Source organism: Hyposmocoma kahamanoa, unplaced genomic scaffold (genome assembly GCF_003589595.1).
Source record: "Hyposmocoma kahamanoa isolate Upper Pololo Valley unplaced genomic scaffold, ASM358959v1 76, whole genome shotgun sequence".
Taxonomy (NCBI): Eukaryota; Metazoa; Arthropoda; class Insecta; order Lepidoptera; family Cosmopterigidae; genus Hyposmocoma; species Hyposmocoma kahamanoa.
The window spans coordinates 12,370,533-12,385,451 of NW_020653900.1; the positions used below are offsets into that span (position 1 = coordinate 12,370,533).

General features: G+C 36.5%; 1 protein-coding gene across 1 annotated transcript in view; it reads right to left on the bottom strand.

Moving 5' to 3' along the window:
* Positions 1-1,664: 1,664 nt before the first annotated feature.
* LOC113232357 (soluble guanylate cyclase 88E) overlaps positions 1,665-14,919 on the bottom strand; it is a 75,563-nt gene continuing 62,308 nt past the window's right edge. Inside the window, exons 9-16 of the mRNA XM_026467033.1 lie at positions 14,632-14,764; positions 12,307-12,534; positions 10,912-11,331; positions 10,734-10,830; positions 8,065-8,146; positions 4,050-4,170; positions 2,051-2,229; positions 1,665-1,866 (exon numbers count right to left, since the gene is read on the bottom strand). Coding sequence (XP_026322818.1) covers positions 1,744-1,866; positions 2,051-2,229; positions 4,050-4,170; positions 8,065-8,146; positions 10,734-10,830; positions 10,912-11,331; positions 12,307-12,534; positions 14,632-14,764 — 1,383 coding nt within the window. The 3' untranslated portion in view covers positions 1,665-1,743. The remainder of the gene's footprint in view (positions 1,867-2,050; positions 2,230-4,049; positions 4,171-8,064; positions 8,147-10,733; positions 10,831-10,911; positions 11,332-12,306; positions 12,535-14,631; positions 14,765-14,919) is intronic.

Consider the following 14,919-nt stretch of genomic DNA (forward strand, 5'->3'; position numbering starts at 1 on the left):
GACAACGTTCCACAAGTTAAAAGATAGTTTTAGACCAAACATCTACATTTAAATTCAATTCAATCAATTCTTGAATGAATAAAAAAGAATCACATCCATCGATATTTAAATTTCTAGTTCTAAAACTAAACATACTAACCTTATTGTGATGATAATACTTAGAAACTGATGTGGTTAATTTTTTTTGTGTTTTTTATGGCACTGGTACCTAAAATGAAAAAACAGTGGTGTAGTCAGAGGAACCTTGGATAATAAATAAACGCCTCCTGGTTTTTAAATATTACAATTTCGTAATAACATTTTTTTTTAATATTGGTAATTTATATTTATCTGTCCCCCCCAGAATAAACGTGACAAAGTTTTTTTTAGGAAATGAAACTATTTTTCCGGATTTAAATCGCGCGGTTGACTCAACTCGGGTGAAGTCAACCGTGACCATGGGACCTGTAAAGGGCCCGAAACGTCGGTTTGTTTGAAAAAACAAATATACGTGATTTAAATCCGGAAAAATAGTTTCATTTCCTATGTGTAACAATCGCGAAAACCTAAGAACTGGAAAGTTTTTTTTTCAGGCTATATTTGTAATGTTCATTATAAGCCTCCTAAATGTTTTTCACGAAAAAAGAGAAATAATCTATTTTTCTCAAACATGCTCGGAAATCTTTGCATTACTTTCAAAAAACGAACACGAAAACATTGTCATTTAAGGGTCGTCCAAGGCTTGCAAAGTATGAAAATCCAATAATGGCCACTTCTTTAAACTTTTCTAAATCTACCTACTAATAATGAACTATGTAAACAGGCAAAAGAAAAACTCATAAAGCTCCATGTTCATAGTTGCGAGAATTAAAAATACCTACCTATACCGCTTACTTAAAAAAAAAGAAAATGGCGATAACACTTAAACTATTGTATTTTGGTATTCTTTTGTATTTTATTGGTCGCGAAAATGAGTGCTAGTGAGAAGAGCGGTAACGAAAATACAGTAATAAGATACACATACAAACACATCATCAGAAGTTCAGCGGACTACTATTAATGTTCCTGGAAAAACAATAACATTTTCCTTTAGCAATTGTATAAATTTTTATGTCAATTAATTTTTTTTTACCTTTTCTATTATACATTTATACTTCCTCTCTAAAATATTATTATTTCCTCGCATTGTTTGAGAAAAATTCTATACATGCCTCGGCGGGAACGGGGATTGCTTGACTTGTATTAATACAAGGCCTCGCTGGCGCTCGTCCTTCTAACTCATACTCGTCCAGCAATCCTTTACTTCCCGGCCTCTGCAATGTAACGTTTTTTTATATGGAAAGCATAAATTACGCACGCATAAAATTAATAATAAAAATTTACGAAAAAACGACTGGTCAGGTGCAGAGGTATTGAAGTTTTTACTTTTTTATTTTACTTGTCAAGTTAGTATTTTAATAATAGATACACGTTTATTCAATGGGGCCGTCTCGATTTGACGATCAATTTTAATAAGTCAAGTTCCCCATGACTTTTTCGTTTTTTATGATTCTGCCCTGCTTGTCATAACTTAGGCACCTAAAGTTTGTTTTTATTATATGTTAATGACTCCGATTGGCATAACAATAAAACTTAAATTAAATAAGATATAAAAAATCCCCTTGAAGGGGGTTTTAGATCTCGTTTCGTTTACGTTAGTTACGATAAGGAGGGCAGGATTGCTACACCACTGTATACAAATTTATACAGAATGACAGACTGGATTTAGATAAGACGACAGCTAGAGTTTGTCTTGTGCCGCACGTGCGGGTTTCCGAATGCACCGCAGCACTGGTGGTGGTTCACGTTCTTGGTGTGGTGATGACCGTGCGGAACGCTGCTCTGGGCCTGAATCAATATTACATACATTTGAATAATATTACAAACAAAAACTGACTAATTATATTTCGTATTAAAGAGGAATTAACGGATATCCACGGTCATTGTCATTTACATAACATAAACATCTTCTAAGACGGAATTTTGACCTTTTTCAGACTTGTTGACTTATAGGACCATAATACAAACTCACCGCTTTTTCCTTAACGGAGGATTTTTGTGCGACGCAGCTCTTATTGTACCCGGGTGCTATTCGCGCCTTGAACCGTCCCACCCTGCTTGGCTTGGCGGGCGTGGCGCCAGCCGTGGCCTCCGTCACCGTGCACACGTGAGCACTTAACTCTGTTGCATCTTGGTACTCTGTATCTGTTTCTGGAAATATCAATTTGTATACTGTTAGAATTCAATGTTTTTCTTTATATAATTAAATATTAGAATATGATAGTACGGGGTACCCCGTTTCGCTATTCAAATAATCTCAGTACAGAGCCCTACAATAGCCGACCTCAAAATTTCGTGGAATTACATCTATTCGCCATGTTTTATTGAAATTGGTTACCGGAAAGTGCGCGAAACCGGATTCGTCCCCTAGTTCGCCACTCTTAGGGTCGTATTCCAGAACTCTACTCAATGCTCAAGTCAGGATTTAAGCAGACTTGAGTATTATTTCAAGCACTGGAAAAACGACCCTAATGGCAAGGACTTGAGTATGATTTTCAGTGCTCACTGCAATACTCAAGTCCTGACTTGAGTATTGAGTAGAGTTCTGGAATACGACTCTTAAAGGTGGAATATTTTCTTCAAGTTTAAATGGGACTAATACTATATTCTGTAACCTCTGCTAATACTAAGGTACTCTCTTTTTTACAAAAAAAGAATTATCAAAATCGGTTCACAAAAGCTGGACTTATCGCGTAACATATATACAAAAAAAAAAACAGCAGAATTGAGAACCTCCTCCTTTTTTTAAAGTCGGTTAAAAACCAACTACGGGCTTTACTGTGCGATTTGCTTTCTGTGTACTTTCCGCCTACTACTTTTCCGTAGAGAAGTATCAACAATGATGTATTGACAAAATTCAATTAATAACATAAATTTAATATTTTATATTGAATCAATCTAAGCACTATGCCAGGAAAAATACTATGACATTTTTGTGTTGTTCAATAGAAACATTATTTTCATTAATTATTTAGTACAATATTATTATAAAGGGTTTATAAGATTATTGTAAATGTTTATTTAAAATTTTGTTAGTTGATAATATTCGGTTTTGCAAAATGTTGCAATGTAGATGGCGCGTCGGATTCTATTTATTGTGTATTTTCTTATAATTTTCATTTTTGTCTGACGATTTCAATATAATTTCTTATACTTTGACATGTAGTGCAATTTATACTGTAATGTTATATTTGATAAATAAATGAATCTGAATCTGGAGATGATTGTGACTGGTCCGAACTTTTTTTATAATATCAAGTGACGGGATGAACCAGCCGTGCGCCTGATGGTAAGCTATACGCCTGTGCATAACAGTTGCAGTGCCACTCAGAGCTTTAAATCGCAAAGATCTGAGGGGCATTGCCTCTGCGCCCATCACCCTGAGACATAATTTGACAAGTCCCACGTGCCTGTAATTTCATTGTTATTAACGACATTGCTTTTAAAAGTCCCTACTTACGAAAATATGGCTGGAATTAAAAAGGTGTAATTTTTGGAAGGCAATGTCATCATTAGGTAAAAGAGAAATTTATGTATGCGTTTTTCATCAAATCTTCGAGTTAGATTGTTAAAGAACTAGAAGAACAAGAATGTTATTTAGGAAGTGAAACTATTTTTCTGGATTTAAATCGCACATTTCGGGCCCTTTACAGGTCCCATGGTCACGGTTATTAACTGGTTGAAGACTGTACCACCGGAAAAATAGTTTCATTTCCTATGTGTAATAATCGCGAAAACCTAAGAACTCGATAAGAATTTGATTATTAGGTAATTTAGTATGTACATCTTCGCTCGAAATGCAATAAATAATTTAAATTCAGAATTTTGAATTTTTGAAAGTTGATGGTTTGATAGATTCAATAAATCAGTCTTATTAATACGGCGTTTTATTGAAGAGGTTGCAAGGGTCTCCAAAAACTTCGAAGCACAGTGAGAGACAATTTGAAAAAAGAAAAGATTTTTGTTCTTACCAATTTCTTCCGCAGTAGTTTTTCGTGTTACCGTGGTGCCAGTCGCGTCGGGTCGCAACGTTGAGCACGAGTCGGCGACAGTCGCGGGTGCAGAGTGCGGAGGGGACAGGTGCGGCAGAAACTGATATAAAAAAGCTGTTAATTTCAAAAACCCAAGTGCGGGACTGGTGATCTAGTTTCATGTTAATGTATGTTAGAAAATATTGTGATTATAATATATTTCGTTTTTTTAACATTAGGCAGAATGGGTCTTTTATCAGGAACCATTTTATTAATAATTTTGTATTTTTTTCAATGAAACTTTATGCAATTATTATCTTTTTATATTCGTAGTTTTCATTGAAGATCAAATGATCTTTACATATTTAGTTTACTTCAAAGATTTGCACTATAATATTATTTGTCATCAATTCTGAGGACGTTTTCCTTTAAAGAAATTTGTTGACTGAAGAAAAATGTTTACGATCACTGTTTCTTTGTTTACGTTTTTTTCTAATCCTAAAAAAACGAAGTATCGCCGGGTAGCCTAATGGTTTGATCTACCGCCTCTCAAGCAGAGGGTAGTGGGTTCGAACCGGCAGTTCTGAGTTTTCGGAATTTATGTAAGAAATTTAATTTAAAATCAACCATGAGCTTTTCGGCGAAGGACATCATCTTAAGGAAACCTGCACACCAGTGGCGAGGCGTCCATATAACTCGATTCCCACTGGCTTGCCTAAAATTTTCCACGTATTACTAAAAAACTGAACAAAACCAGTAAAATGAAGTGCACTGGCATCTTGTGTGCTAATAAGTGTTGTATTTAAATGTCGCCAAGGCTCCTTTTTAACGGGAAAAGAAGTTTTTGTTACGGTTTTTTTAGTTCAGCTTTGATAAAGAAAATTTTCCGGGTGGGAATTACCGTCCTAGCCCTCAAATTGTGCGAGTACGCTTATACCCAGCAGTGGAACTGTATAGGGTTATTTGTAAAATACTAACAACCTCTCAAGATTATGTTACTAACATTATAAACAACTGTTGTTCCATGACTTTTTACAAAACATAATAAATTTATCGAAAATAAACTTTTAAGTTTTGTTGTACTATCTGCCACTTTTTCAATTTGTATTTGGTAGTAAGGTAAGTAAATTCAAACGTACAAGTGTGTTCCCCGACGACCGCCACCCCCGGTCCTGCGTTTTTATCACTGTTTAGAGTGATCTATTGAATTGAGATTGCAGTTGCAAAATCACAAACGCTTGTCCTCCGTAGCTATGGGACGAGTTGTATTTTTTTCAACTCGAGTAACTCGACTCGGTGTGTGATACAGCTACAGCGAGTAGAAATCAAACCGACGATTCACCGAGTTGGGCACGATCGGCCGGCCGACCGCGACTCGAGCGTGCTCCGAAGGTCGCCGAATCGATCGAATGAGAATGAATAGGCGACGCGTTGTATGAATGAAGTATTCAACTCGGCGGAACTGCACCAAGCTAGCTAGAGTTCACAAAAAATTACTTGAGTTGACTCATTATGGGAGTAACTCCATTTAAATAACTCGACTCCCACCCACCCATCCATCGCGACTCGAGCGTGCTCCGAAGGTCACCGAACGAGTAGCCGTAGCGAATTTCGCTGTATGAATGAAGTATACGGCTCGGCGGGGCGGGTACCGAGCCGAGTTAGCTCGATTTCATGAATAAGTAACTCGAGTTGACTCGTTGTGGGAGTAACTCAAATTACTCCTCCTCCACCTGTTTTCCCCGCATTCTGCAATTCTATGGTTACATTGCACGCAGAAGCGCTGTTACTGCCAGTATAGAGGGACTCCAGTGAGCGTCGCAATTCACCTAGCCAAAGACAGTGCAGTGGTGAAGATTGATTGACGGTGTACTTGTTCAAAGTCACGATCCTCAGCAGTGAAGGACCAACGGAGGAGAAGGATAAAAATACCTACCTACTTAAGTAGGTATTTTTATTTTATCTACACACATATCATAGACCCTCTATGATGTGTTCAAAAACCGAAAATTACGACCAGCTTAAAAATAAACTGTTTTGTTAGAACAAATTTCTTATCTGTGAAAATGTTAATCAAATTCGATTTTATTATTTCATTCAAATTTCGAATAAAGAGAAACTAATGACTAGGTAGTATGGTCTCTGACCTTCGACTGTTCCAAACGGAATGAAGGAAAAGAAATCTCTGAAAAACAAAAGAATTTGATTTGACCTCAATTCTACTATCAGTCGAGATGAAGTTTTATTCGAAACGAAATGTCAAAGCAAACAATTTTGACAAATTTCACACTTTGCTTGATATCGAACGATATGATAGTTGGGGTCGACTCTAGTTTGTCTATGAATTAAATAAATCGTATTGTAACATGCGGTTCCTGAACACATCATATATACCTAGTCTTGCCATAAATATTGTAAAAAAGAAAAAAAATATTTTTTTAACTGCAAATAACATTTATTACTGTTATAGTGTGTTAGTTTATTACATAAATATACAACAATTAAAAATATAAAAAGCTTATTCGAAGTGGTCTCCATTGGCTGCAATACAGTCCTTTAAACGTTGAGGCCAGTTATCAATAGAAGCACGCACTCTTTCCATGGGAAAATTCTTCACTGCCAATCGTATAGATTGTTTTAGGGACTCCAAATTATCAAGGCCTTTAGAGCAAACTGTACTCTCTAAAACTGACCATAAATCATAATCCAGCGGATTAAGATCGGGACTAGACGACGGTCAGTCTTCAGCTCTGATGAAGTCCGAAACGTTCGCTTCCAACCAAGACTGCGTGGACCGAGCTTTATGACCCGGCGCCGAGTCTTGCTGGAAGGACCATACTTGGTTATTGAACATGGTGATGTTAAGGGGCTTAACTACCTTCTCAAGAATGGTATCTTGATACACTTGTGCCGATGTTTTGATACCTTTTTCACAAAAATATGGCTCAGTCACTCCTTCATAGCTAACACCCCACCAAACCATCACTGAAGTCGGATAATGTCCACGTTGCACTCTGTCGACTAATTGGGAAGCTTCCTTAGAGCTTTGAGCATAAATACGGTCATTTTATTTGTTAAAATGTTGCTCAATCGTAAAAATTTTCTCATCCGTAAACAAAATTTTTCTGTGACCTCCCTTTGCGTACCGCTTCAGTACTTGTTTCGATTTTACCACCCTATTCTTCTTTAAATTATCAGTTAAGAAATGACCAGTGCGTCTCTTATAGGCTGCAAGTCCTAAGTCATCTTTTAAAATACGCGACATGGTTCTAGGTGCTATCTTCATTTCCCGAGATAAAATCTTTTGCTTTCGGACAGGATTTCTTCGAATTCTTTCCCTTACTGCTTTGACCACCTTTTTCGTACGAATACTACGTGGACGGCCAGATCTTTTTCTGTCACAAACAGAGGAAGTCTCATTGTACGTATTAATAGCCCGGTACACAAACATTTTACTAATACCAAGTGTATGGAGAGTTTTAAAAATTGCATTTAGCTCCATACCTACTTTGTGTAATGCAATCACAGCGATTCGGTTCTCTTTATCACCCCACTCCATTTTAATATCGCAAAATATTGTACAATGTATTGGCGCCAAAATGAGAAAACACAATGAACAATCGTATAAAAATGACAGATTCGAAATTCAAATGTAATATTTTTTTATTTTTAAGTGTAACAGTATTTATGGCCAGACTAAGTATAAGTAGAGCTTAATATGTGTATAGATAAAGCAGTGTATGTAACTGTACATATTTAGGCGTTAAAACACTCGTGTGATGTTTTCATGAAACTCTTTCACTATTTATGAAAACCCTTTCATTATGTAACAGTCACATAAAGTATATATAGTTTATTCTTATTAAAAATCTGATGAATTATCAAAAGCGTGGAACACAGTTATTGCTGTTAGTATTTCACAAATTAAAAACCCTGTGTAATAGGCTAACTATTATTATAATTATTTATTAGAAGAGATTGTGTCCAGATGTTATTTTTCATTACGTATTCTCACCCCTATTTCTTGGAACTCCTCTTTTTCCCTCTCTCGAGGCGCCGGCGCCGTCGCCACTCTGGAAGGGGACGTCGCACTGTAACTTAAGATTGTGTTGCTCGGTTTTACTACAGTCAGTCAACATTGTAACTTATTTGTACGCTGATAAGAATTGTGGTAGCTTAGTGGGAAAACGGTTGTCTGGAGCAATTTCGTCGCCATACTTTCTCAAACTCGTATCTTAAAGCACAAAGTTTCTGAAATGCAAAAAATGGATTGTATGCATATTGTATATACAAATGTTGCAGGTTGATTTCACATCATATTTCCTTCACATTCACACACTGGCTTTTACCTATTCTTAAAGTAATGCATCCAAATTGAAACCGTTGATAAGAAATTTAAAATAAACGAAAGTTTTTGTCATCTCCTGAATAATCACTGTTTATAAGATACGAGTTTGAGAAATCAAGGCGACGATTTGCTTCTCAATTGAGTTGTCTTAAATTTCTATCAAAGATCGAACAAACATAAAGAAAAAATTCTTCCTTCTGACTGCCCTCGAACCAGTCTCTGTGGCCACACTGGGGCTATAATAACAAACTAGTGGAGTATTGTCACAAAAAAATATGAATATCATGGTAATAAGTAATAAATATCAGGACCTCGGCTCCGATTACCTATTTACAGCCTTTGGAGTCGAAACCCAAATTTAATGCTACCAAAACGCAGGCGTGTCTTTTCTCCACTAAACGGAGTCCCTTTCACTTGACTCCGACTTTTCGTGATAATATCCATACCGATAGCCGACCGTCTTGACCTATTGGAATGGACCTGTCGTCCAATCTGAACTTCGGCAGATACATTGAAGCCATGGCCAAAAATGCAGCCAAGAAGCTTGGCAGCCTAGCCAAATAACTAGTGTGTCTCATTGACGTGAAAGCTCAAGGTTCAGTACCGAAGCTAAGATAGCAGTAGTGTTGAGTTACTCATAAACGAGGCAACTCGTTTGTACCACTCGCTTAGTTAGTGTGTCACAACACCTCATGTCACAGCTTCACTCATGTCACACTGCTTCGAATTCAACAAACACAACAATTACTGGTCCTGCACTGCCCGCTTTTTAGCTGATTTTACATCATATGATCATAATACCATAGTACTAAATAAAATTAGCATTTATTTATACTATATAATTGACCCATATCATCAAGTTATGAAAATGTGCTTTAGTATTCCCTGTCTGTTGAGTCATTGCCGTAGGTGCAAACATTCTTACCACTACCTCATCTCATTTGAAATAGAACATTGTTCTGCCTCATTTTCTTGATTTAATTTCATGTCCTACCCAACACTAGATAGCAGTAAGTAAGGACCGAAATGTCTCAATAATTTGAGAGCCTTTGAAGGTCGTATTCCTGAAATACGACTCTATTGGCAAGGACTTGAGTATGATTTGTAGTGTTTTAAATCATACTCAAGTAAAGTTTTGAGCATTGAGTAGACTTCTGGAATACGACCCTTAGTGCCATACAAATGCTATAGCGGTAGAGCATGCATTCACGTCATTCCATAGACAATACTTTTTTTTGTGAAGGATGTTTTGCAGTTGGCTGCTGATGGCTAGGGACATGCATAGAGTATCGATACTTTTTGGTATCGAGTACTTTTCCTTCCGATACTGATACTTTTGTACTCGATACTTTTCAGGTATTAGTACTTTTTGACAAGTATCGTTTGAATAATTCCTACTTAGGACACCTTTTATATATACGTATCATAAAGCAAGCCACCTTGCGATGTTTTTTTAAATGGCAAGCTACATCACAAATGACTTGGCTGTATAGTGTATGCCACCATTTGCCTCTTTATAAGAATGAGAATGAAGAAAAATAGTTAGAAACATTTGATAAACATACTTGACAAACATTGTATTTGAGTAGATAGAGGTAGTAGGAGAAGTTTGTTCCTTCTTCAGAACGTTTGTTCTCAAACACAGGCAATACAATGTCAAAAACGAGAAACAGACTGCTACCAAATAGATTTTTGTTTTTAAGTGATTATACAGGTTAGTAAATGTATGTAACACAAATTATGTGAAATGACGATTGATTGAATAGATCAATTAATAGATTTAATTAAAATCTTATATTTTAATTATAATTCAAATAAGACTTATGAATTCATGTGTTTTATTGTCTTTAAGTAGGGAAAATTTGCAGGACAAAATTATCGATACCTTGAGGTATCGATAGTTTTGTTCCGATACTTTTATGAGTACGATACTTTTTATGTGATACTACTCATAAGTACTCATCGATACTTTTGACTCGATATTGTTTCCCTACTGATGGCCTTGACTGCGCCACCGGAAAAGTGGCAAGCTGAAGGCTCATAACCCCTATCCATTGACAATACAAAACATATGAGTTGACTTATACTATTGAAGTTCACAAAACGATAGTGCGTTTCAGGGTACAATTAATACCATCTAGCGGTGGCGCGTTAGAACTAATGGCGTGTTAAATTTGTGGTTGTTACAGAACCCATTACTCATAGTTATCTCGCTTAATCAGAATTCCGGCCATACTCAATCAATAACCAGCAATTCTGCGAGGCTGTGACCAAAATATAAATTCGTCAATTCAACTTCGTTGTCTTTTAAATAGTATAAGGTGTTAGGTACTCACCAGAATGACGAATTCAAGCTGTCAATCGTCCTGACTGGTTCTATAGAGTCAGCGTCATTCCAAACTCCACCGACACTCGTAGAATTAGATCTTGACTCTGAAAATAAGAAAGATCTATACAAATTTGATTCTAATCTAAGATTCTAATCAGATTGGAAATACTAGAAACGTAGTCTACCTCTATTTTCATGCCTGTTAGGTGAATTAGCTATACTCCTCATAGCAACATCTTGGAAAGTAACAGGAGAGTACATTCTTCGTTCTTCGACGGGCGAAGTCACTGTAGGATTCGGTGATACTATCTGAGAATTTCGCAAAGACGGAGATGGTTGTATCGCAATTAGATTTGACGAATTGTTGACACCGGCTAGAGAATTTGGGCCTGAATTGACGGAATTCGGGAGATGGGTGTAAGTCCCTGACGCTACATCCTTTTCCTTGATGTTCATTTGCTGGGCTGAGTGTTCTGCAATGCTGTCCCTGACGTCAGCGGCTCGTTCCCATTCCAGTTCGGTTCCTGGTTGGAGCTGAGGTGATATGACTTTCGTGAGACACGGTCGAGATTCTCGTCCTTCAAGCCAGTACGTTTTCATTGCTCCTGGAAATATTAAGGATTATTGAGCACGTCTGGATTCTGGTACGTGGAATTCTTTCAGACTTTCTCAGAAGTCATAACCTACCCAAAAAAGGACATTAGCATTTCAGGTGTGGATTTTATTAAGTAAATTTATAGAAAAATGTGTGCCATTTACAGCAACATCGACTCGTTTGAATTGAAGAAAGACAACTTATTTATTACACACAAAAAACAAGTTATTTACTTTTATTTATATACACATTTATAATAGCAACATGCTTAACAGCACTTTTGTATATAATCTATAAATAAAATGTGTATGAAATTTTATACAATTTGATTAATTCATGATACTCTTTGATTCGTTCATGATACTAAAAATACTTTCCCCGAGGAACCCGTGCCTAACTCGCTTCTTTCTCTTCTTAACTTCCCGTACAATCAGCTGTTCGATTTTTTTAAATTTATTTATTATTTTAGATGACATTTAGGTCCACAATTTTTGTTAGTAACTCTTAGGGTCGTATTCCAGAACTCTACTCAATACTCAAGTCAGGACTTGAGTATTGCAGTGAGCACTGAAAATCATACTCAAGTTCTTGCCATTAGGGTCGTATTTCCAGAGCTTGAAATCATACTCAAGTCTGCTCAAATCCTGACTTGAGCATTGAGGAGAGTTCTAGAATACGACCCTTAGTCTATTGTAGTACTTAATATATAATGATTTCGTCCTTTGAGTGACTTTCCACATCAAGTGATAATCAAATTTCTTAGATATCATCTTCAAGATGCTCTTACTTGCTGCCTCATGTTCTGCCTACACAATAATATGTATGAAAAGTTGAACTCCGAAGGTTGGTTGATGAAAGTTACTTAGTGTCAGATGTATTTTTTAACATGCAGCAGCATTTATTGTATCTGTGGTTTTGTTTTCAGCACTTGTAAAAACCAAAAATTCCTACCCAACTTACGTCCAAACGTTTAAGATAAACTCACCTTTTCCTTTAACCTGAATCTCTCCTCTCTCTGTGACCATGTACGAAGGTGACAACAGTTCCCTCGTGGTTTGCGATATGTGGATCCTCATGGCTTCTGAAGTGGACTCCATGCGCGACGCTGTGTTGACCGAGTCCCCAAAGAGGCAGTATCTGGGCATCTTTAGACCGACAATGCCGGCGACTACGGCGCCAGAATGGACACCTACCCGGATTGAAAGATGAGATCCTGTAAATGAGGATGTGTGCTATTAATAAATTCTCACTTATCCACTTAATAGGTTTATTTATAGGTTTATTTGTGTCTGTTTGTTAAGGGTGTAATAAACCGACCATACTTTACTGATGTTAATCAATTTTAATGGAATAGGAATTTGTCTCCAATCCATATCTTTAAAGGCACGATGGACTATAGCCTAACCTCAGTAGATTGTGGTTAACGCTGCAAAATTACTATTACGTAACAGAGAGAACAATGGAACAGAGCGATCTTATCCGATATTTCGTACAGGGTGCGCAATGTACGCGTGAATATTCAGTCGAGAGATTGGTCCTTTCTTCGCTGGCTACCGCAAGTAGCGGTAGCCTGCGAAGTCGCCCCACGTACCTATCATGAACACATAAGCCTTATATCCCTAGTAGCATCGGATTTTACAGCACACCTGTAATTTCTTTCAACAAGATCACAGCTAATACTAAGTTTCTGCGCACGTGTAGCTCGTTGTGTTCCACTATATCCATTATGAAAAGATTAGGACACATACATTTTTGAACCTAATTGCATAGGTATTTCTAATGTAAACACAAAAAATCTTCGTGATTATTGTTTATTTTCATATTTGCAACTGGCAAAATCACAATAGACAATTTTTAATTAACAATGGCAAGTTTTTATTTCACAAACGAGAGTACAATTATTACTAAAGCGTTTACAAAGTGATAGGAGAGGGTCCTTGTGGTTCGTTAAATAAAAGCGAGAGAGACTTCCCAGTTCTGTTTCACTAGATGAAATCACAGCTTGTGTGTTTAGGACCTTATTGAAATAACACTAATAACAAATTTGGGTTGCTTTTAGAGTGGTGGCTTTGAAGAAGTTTGACATAGTTTAATGGCGAAGTTTAGGTAATGTTACTTGAACTTAAAGCAATATCTTGACATATTACAACCAGGCAATATTAAATTATTAAAACGTTCATCAAAATCATTCGATGTTAGTGAATATCCAAGTCTGGACGAGACTAAAAGTAAGTTATTAATTTCCGAGAAGTTAAAGCGATTATATTATTATAAAACTATAGTCAAAAGACGATGAAGAAAGAGCAAGTCATCAATAACAAGATTTATAGATTTAATTAATACTGTGAATAGCGACATCTCTCGCCAGGACTGGTAGCTGTAAAGGTACTAACTGGGTGATAAATCTTTCATAGACTTCTCATAGATGGCGCTACGACTAAAAAGTCGTTGAAAAACCAAATACAAAGACACGAAGCAAGCACATAGAAAAATTCGTGAGGTCCGTTGGTTCGTTCCGTGGCTTAGTTGGTATAGCGTCTGCCACGGTATGCAAGAAGACGTCGGTTCGAATCCGACCGGATCGAAGGAATTTTTTCTGTGTGTTCGATCTTTGTATTAATAATTATAACAAACTAGTGGAGTAATTTCACAAAAAATAATTGAATATAATACATTACATACATTTAATACATTGACTTGCAAAGTCAATGATTCAATACAAATTTAATTAAGATTTATAGAATTAAAGTTTCACACATGCTGAATATCGATTTCCTACCAAAGCGCAGCCAGCGGTTTTTCTTTTTTTTTTACACATTTACATTTATATAGGTATAGAAAATCACACGATTTTGTGTACTAATAAATTACGAGCTATGAGTGATGAAAAGCCATTTGAGGCTGTATAGACTCTTAATTTTTAGCAGAATACAAAACGTACAAAATCCTTTATCGGCAAACAACTGAGATGATTTAGTTCTTAGGTTTTCGCGATTGTTACACATAGGAAAATTTTCCGGATTTAAATCTCGTATATTTTTCTTTTTCAAACAAACCAATGTTTCTGGCCCTTTACAGGCCCATTCAACCGTGATCCCAGTCAACCGTGACCATAGGACCTGTAAAGGGCCCGAAACGTTGGTTTGTTTGAAAAAACAAACATACGTGATTTAAATCCGCAATAGTTTCATTTCCTATGAGATGATTTACCATGAAATAAAATTGTATCGGTTGAGGAATGGCCCAGTAACCCCGTTCGTGAACTGTGTAATTTGAGTGGATGACAGGGTACCTGCTTTAACATTCTTACCTGTACTAGGATCTTTCAGATCCGTGATAGCATCAACCATATCGAGGGCCATGTCGCAGACTTTCTCAGCGTGGTTGTCTTCCTTCTCTGGAGCTCCAGAAACCACCATGTAGGCGTCACCTATTGTCTCAACCTGAAAGTTTCATGGAATTAATCAATATCATAAAGTATAGTGTAGTATAGTAAAGATATTGCTCTAGAATGCTGAAAATCACGTAATAGTATAAGACATTAAATCCTATCGTCGTTTGTTTTTTATTTAATTAACATATTTTATTTAGAATAAGA